This window comes from Pollachius pollachius (assembly GCF_949987615.1).
Source record: "Pollachius pollachius genome assembly, chromosome: 3".
Taxonomy (NCBI): Eukaryota; Metazoa; Chordata; class Actinopteri; order Gadiformes; family Gadidae; genus Pollachius; species Pollachius pollachius.
In genome coordinates this window covers 13,745,254-13,750,865 of record NC_136936.1, presented here as the reverse complement: position 1 = coordinate 13,750,865, position 5,612 = coordinate 13,745,254, and the positions used below count along the sequence as shown (strand labels likewise).

The 5,612-nt window shown below is 42.4% G+C and overlaps 1 protein-coding gene across 1 annotated transcript; it reads left to right on the top strand.

The window, feature by feature from the left end:
• Positions 1–1,384: 1,384 nt before the first annotated feature.
• On the top strand, positions 1,385–5,209 carry smtla (somatolactin alpha; the record flags this gene model as incomplete). Its single annotated transcript, XM_079733509.1, has 5 exons — positions 1,385–1,409; positions 1,807–1,994; positions 3,635–3,748; positions 4,455–4,634; positions 5,009–5,209. 5 exons carry the CDS (start codon positions 1,385–1,387, stop codon positions 5,207–5,209), a joined length of 708 nt encoding a protein of 235 aa, XP_079589635.1.
• Positions 5,210–5,612: the final 403 nt, after the last annotated feature.

Here is a 5,612-nt window from a genome sequence, read left to right as displayed (position 1 = left end):
TGGAATTGATTGCCGTTCAAAACCCCCCAAAATACAGAAATCAACAGAAAACACAAGTCCTCAAAGTTAACACCTAAATACAGAGCCTGGGTCATTGAGTGGTCATTAAGGCTTGTATGCTGTAATTAGAGGGATTTTTCCTTCTACCAAGCGATTCAACAGTTCTGTGGATGGATACTGTGTTTATTTCCTTGTTTCTTTGTCTGCTATAAATTCATATCTTTACCATATTTATTTTTGTACTGATGTGTTCCTCCATTTCCCTTCTGAAATGAATTAAGTCCCACTTCAATTCCTATTTTTAATTAGCAGCAGCTTTTATACCAGTGGAAGATACCCATCATGAAGAAGCTGGGAAGGGTTAAACATCTTCCTCCACTGCAGACGTCAAGACTTAGACCTCTAATACATGCACCATATCCTTATGAGGATATTGTATTTATATTGTTATAATATTAATCCATATAAGTTAAGAACATCATTAGCATGGTATATTTTCAATCATTTGTTCCATTAAAAAGTTTCTATATTTCTTCTAAGATTGTAATTCACATGTTGGCATTTGTCTGCATATTTAAACTGAATAAATTGATTAGTAGAAACACCAGGACCAAGAAGCAGCATCAGGACATTTCTGGAATAATAAAATAATATGTATAAATCTAACACATATAGAAAAATGTCTTATACCTCAACTATTACTATCTACTCTAATTATAAGTTAAGAAATCCCAGCTCAACGTGTGCCGGATTTTGGAGTTGTGAGGTTCAATGATTTTGAATCCTTTACTAAATGACCTTTTCTTGAGTTTAGTTTTTGATGATATTTGGGTTGTGTCACCTTGTCTTGACAGGTGCCACCCAGGTGGCCATAAATCATTATGCATGCCCTTAAGTCTGAAGACCTTTGGGCCTGAGTACTTGAGAGTTCTCACCTTCGCATAATGAATACAGACAAGGCGGTGCTGAAGTACAATAACTTACAAGCAGTGTCTGTTTAAGACTGCCTACGCACACCTCTCATAAGCTTTTGACTCATTCATGTGTCGGTCAAGCTCTATAAATGATGACCCCCAGACATTGCAAAAACCTATCCTACACCGCCCTATCCTACACTCCATATCCATACACAGGACAACCCTAAACACACCTATCTGTACCTTTCCTCCACCAACCACCATACACATACTTATCTATAAATAGGCCTATACTTTACTATACACAGACCTATTCCACAAAACGAACCTAGCCAGGACTTCACTACACAGACCTTTCTTACACCATCTGTTCTGATCAGACCATTCTATACATAGACTGATCCGACACAGACCCACGGTACACAGACCTATCCTACACAGGCCTATCCTATAGCTATACTGACACAATGCACACATTAACAGCAGTAACAGGTGAGTTATCAGCCCTGTAACCATGCTAAATGAAAGCAAACAAAAAAAATGTTCTTCTTCATAGTTTTCTCTGTTATTGTCTTCATACATTTATTTACTTATTGGTATTTAGTACTTGTTGTTTGTATTAATGTTTCTATATGTTCCCTGTCTCATGGAACTGGGTCGGTGTGTGTCAGATTATATATATATATATATATATATATATATATATATATATATATATATATATATACATGTGTCTGTTTGTCTGTCTATTGTACACCTCAGTATGATTGTGTTTGGTTACATGTGAAGATCGATGTGTATGTGTGTGTAGGTGTGCACACATGCGCGTGCGTGTGTGCATGTGTCCGTGCGTTCTCCCAATCCACCCGCCTCGGCTGTCTCCCTGTAGTATTGCAGGTGTGCTGGGCTGCTGTGCTCTGGCCCTGTCCGCCCGCACACAGCTTTCCAGCGGACTGCAGGGAGGAGCAGGGCAGCAGCTCCCAGTGCCCCACCATCTCCCAGGAGAAGCTGCTCGACCGGGTCATCCAGCACACAGAGCTCATCTACAGAGTCTCCGAGGAATCCTGCTCCATGTTTGTGAGTAATGCCTATTTTTACGCCTCCGCAACCTCTTTTTACTCCCTTTTTCTTTTTTTTCTCTCACTGTGCTCAGATAAAACCGGATAAATGCATTTAAACACTTCCCTGACCTGCTCCATCCAAAAGGTTAAATCCCTGTTAGGGTGTCTAGATATATATGGAGAAGTGGTTGCTTGGATGCAGGGGCGTAGGAATGAGTTTAACATTGGGGGGGACACATATCGGAAACCTGACAGGTCCGTTAATGGTTTGAACAGAAATATGTCCTAAATTAACTACACTGAAAAAAATCCCAAATATATTTTATTCTACTAAAAAGATACATTTGTGAATGTAAAGGAAAACACATTTTGAATGGCAGTAATGAACTGATGAATATCAAATCAATTCTTTAATTGTACACTCAATCATCCAGTTTTTTAGATTAAGAAGCGGTGACAAGACGCTGTGTTGCGCTTTCAAAATAAAATAAAATATTTTTCTCCCCCCGGTATAATTTTTAGGTGGGACAAATGCGCCTGTCTCCAATATTGGAGGGGACACGTCCCCTCCATCCCCCCCGGTTCCTACACCCTTGCTTGGATGCCTGGTGAAATAGGCCCACTTTTATTGTGAATATCAAATCTGCAAAGACATAATTATCTAGTAAACTGACTAGTGCAGTCGCAGAGACACCAGTAGACACTAGTAAATAACACATAATAACATTAACAGCAAATTGTGTGTGTTGATAGTGACCAAATTAAGACATTCTGAATGAATACAAGATGTGCTAAAGATCTTAACCATAGGCTATACCTTTTGTTTATTCATTCTATTTTGGGTGTCTTATTGTTGCAATCAATGACATGATAAAAAGTTTGCTGTGTATCCATGCATCTGCTGTGTATGCATGAATGCTGTGTATGCATGAATCAACATTAAACATGCTTTTGCACACCAAGGGTTGTGCCAGAGCTAACTTGAACCCTAACCTAACCTAAACCTGACCCTAACCCTGACCCTACCCCCAAACCTTTCCTAACCCCTAACACTAACCGCACTGACAGACACCGGTCCTCAGCTGTGCCCGATCCCGACAGGGCTTTTATTGTATGGCCATCCTGCTTTTATTAGCCAAGGATACATTGTTAAGGGGACCGGGGCTGATCCAAGGGCTGATAATGATATTCTGCAGCACTTTGAGCCAATGTCTCGGAAGCCCGGTCAGTCAGTTGTAGTTTGAACATCAAAAATGTTTTTTCAGATAAAACCATTTTGTACAGGGATGGGGGGCTGTTATAGGAACAAGAACAGCACTGTGTGACGTCCACAGACTCAGAACAAACCGCACGCCTCTGCTGTGAAGAATGCATTGTGCAGACACACCTTAGCTCCTATATGTCAAAATTTTAAATAGCTTCCTACTTATAATCTGCCTAAAGCTCTCTTATCTTTCCGGTATTGAGTTGTGCTTTGTGTTTGCTTTTCTGACTTATGCTTGTGTGTGTGTGTGTGTTTGTGTGTGTGTGTGTGTGTGTGTGTGTGTATGTGTGTGTGTGTGTGTGTGTGTGTGTGTGTGTGTGTGTGTGTGTGTGTGTGTGCGTGTGTGTGTGTGTGTGTGTGTGTGTATGTGTGTGTATGTGTGTGTGTTGCAGGAGGATATGTTTGTGCCGTTCCCTGTGCGTCTGCAGAGGAACCAGGCTGGCAACACCTGCATCACCAAAGACTTCCCCATCCCCACCTCCAAGAATGAACTCCAGCAGATCTCTGTGAGTAGGCGGGAGTTAAACGTCTTGTGCCTGTTTGTATTTAGTTTATCATCTCTCTCTCTCTCTCTCTCTCTCTCTCTCTCTCTCTCTCTCTCTCTGTCTATCTCTCTCTCTCTCTCTCTCTCTCTCTCTCTCTCTCTGTCTATCTCTCTCTCTCTCTCTCTCTCTCTCTCTCTCTCTCTCTCTCTCTCTCTCTGTATAATGTGTGTCTGTGTATGTATGTATGTGTGTGGGCACTTTTGTCTCTAGCCCAGCACACCTGTGCACACATGCTTTTGTCATCCTTCATGTTTGATTGCACATTTTGCAATTTTTAAACAAGCACACACCATCTAAAGTTCACCATGATCAGCGGGTTGGAAAGAAAACACTTATCTAAAGGCCAAGGCAGGATTATCTGACTTGAGAGGGGGGAAATCTATAACTTTCATCACTTGATCAGTTGATGTGGCAAATGTCAACCTACAATGCAAAGAGATGTCCCTCTAGCAAGCGCTGATTGAACACTTTAGACATTAAAACCTGCTCCCAGGCTCTAAGATAGCAGAGCTCAGTGCACCATGAGACACTTTCTCAACCCTGGAGCAGAGACATTTCTTCACCCTTACCGTGGCCACTGAAAACGACCACGAGAACCACCACCACCTTACGTATCGCAGGGACACGAGACGGTTGCACCCTTGACAGGCTCTCTACGCTTGCACAGGACACCTGGTTGCTGCACTCTGTGCTGATGCTGGTGCAGTCGTGGATCGAGCCGCTGGTCTACCTGCAGACCACGCTGGATCGCTATGATGACGTGCCCGACGTGCTGCTCAATAAGACCAAGTGGGTGTCTGAAAAGCTGATAAGCCTGGAGCAAGGGGTGGTGGTGCTCATCAGGAAGGTGGGTGTGGCTTTAAACCATTTCCAAGCAAAAAATCACAACTCAAACGTAAAATGTGTGTGCTTCGAGCGTTTGAACCCAATCAACAATCAGGGATTGTTAGTCGTTTGCTTGTGGCCTTTTACAGGAACTTTACGGGACCTTTCAAACCTTTGCAAACCACAAAATTAATCGAATAGGAAAAGAGAAATAATAGCTTGCAAGCCCTCAATCTCTGGCTACCCCCCCTCTGTATATCAGGCAGACAACTGGGATCTGATCTGATATAAGCTTACTCTATAATCCCGTTTCTAACAAGGGATTCAAATGTCTTTCTGCTATCTTTCCCTTGGTGCTAACATCGTTTTATCGTTTCATCATGTGTCCTCGGGCAGATGTTGGACGGGGCGATACTGAACTCGTCCTACAACGAATACAGCGCAGTCCGGCTGGACGTTCAGCCAGAGGTGCTGGAGTCCATTTTGAGGGACTACAACGTTCTCTGCTGCTTCAAGAAGGATGCCCACAAAATGGAGACCATCCTCAAGCTCCTCAAGTGTCGGCAAATTGACAAATATAACTGTGCGTTTTACTAGATGATCCCTCACCATACTGCGTTTACAAAAATATTATTCTACTATTCTGCTCTGGGTAAAGCATTTCATAGAGCACTCCCAACGGTTTATTTGCATGTTGTGGAGTAAAGCAAATAAAGAATCTGCATATTTTCCCATTGATTTTTCAATTCCTTTGTTCCAACCCAGGGTTTGTATTGCACACTGGGCTCTCAGAGTGTTTTGATTATTTTCCAAGACCCCCAGAGCATTCCTTAAAATACACTGTAAAAGGGGAGCTGGTTTCACCTCTGCATTAGTTAAATGAAAACTCTGCATGGGAGAGTGGAGTCAAACTGAGAGCAGTTGCCTTCTACAAAGAGAAATAAAGGGAGAGAGAGAGAGAGAGAGAGAGAGAGAGAGAGAGAGAGAGAGAGAGAGAGAG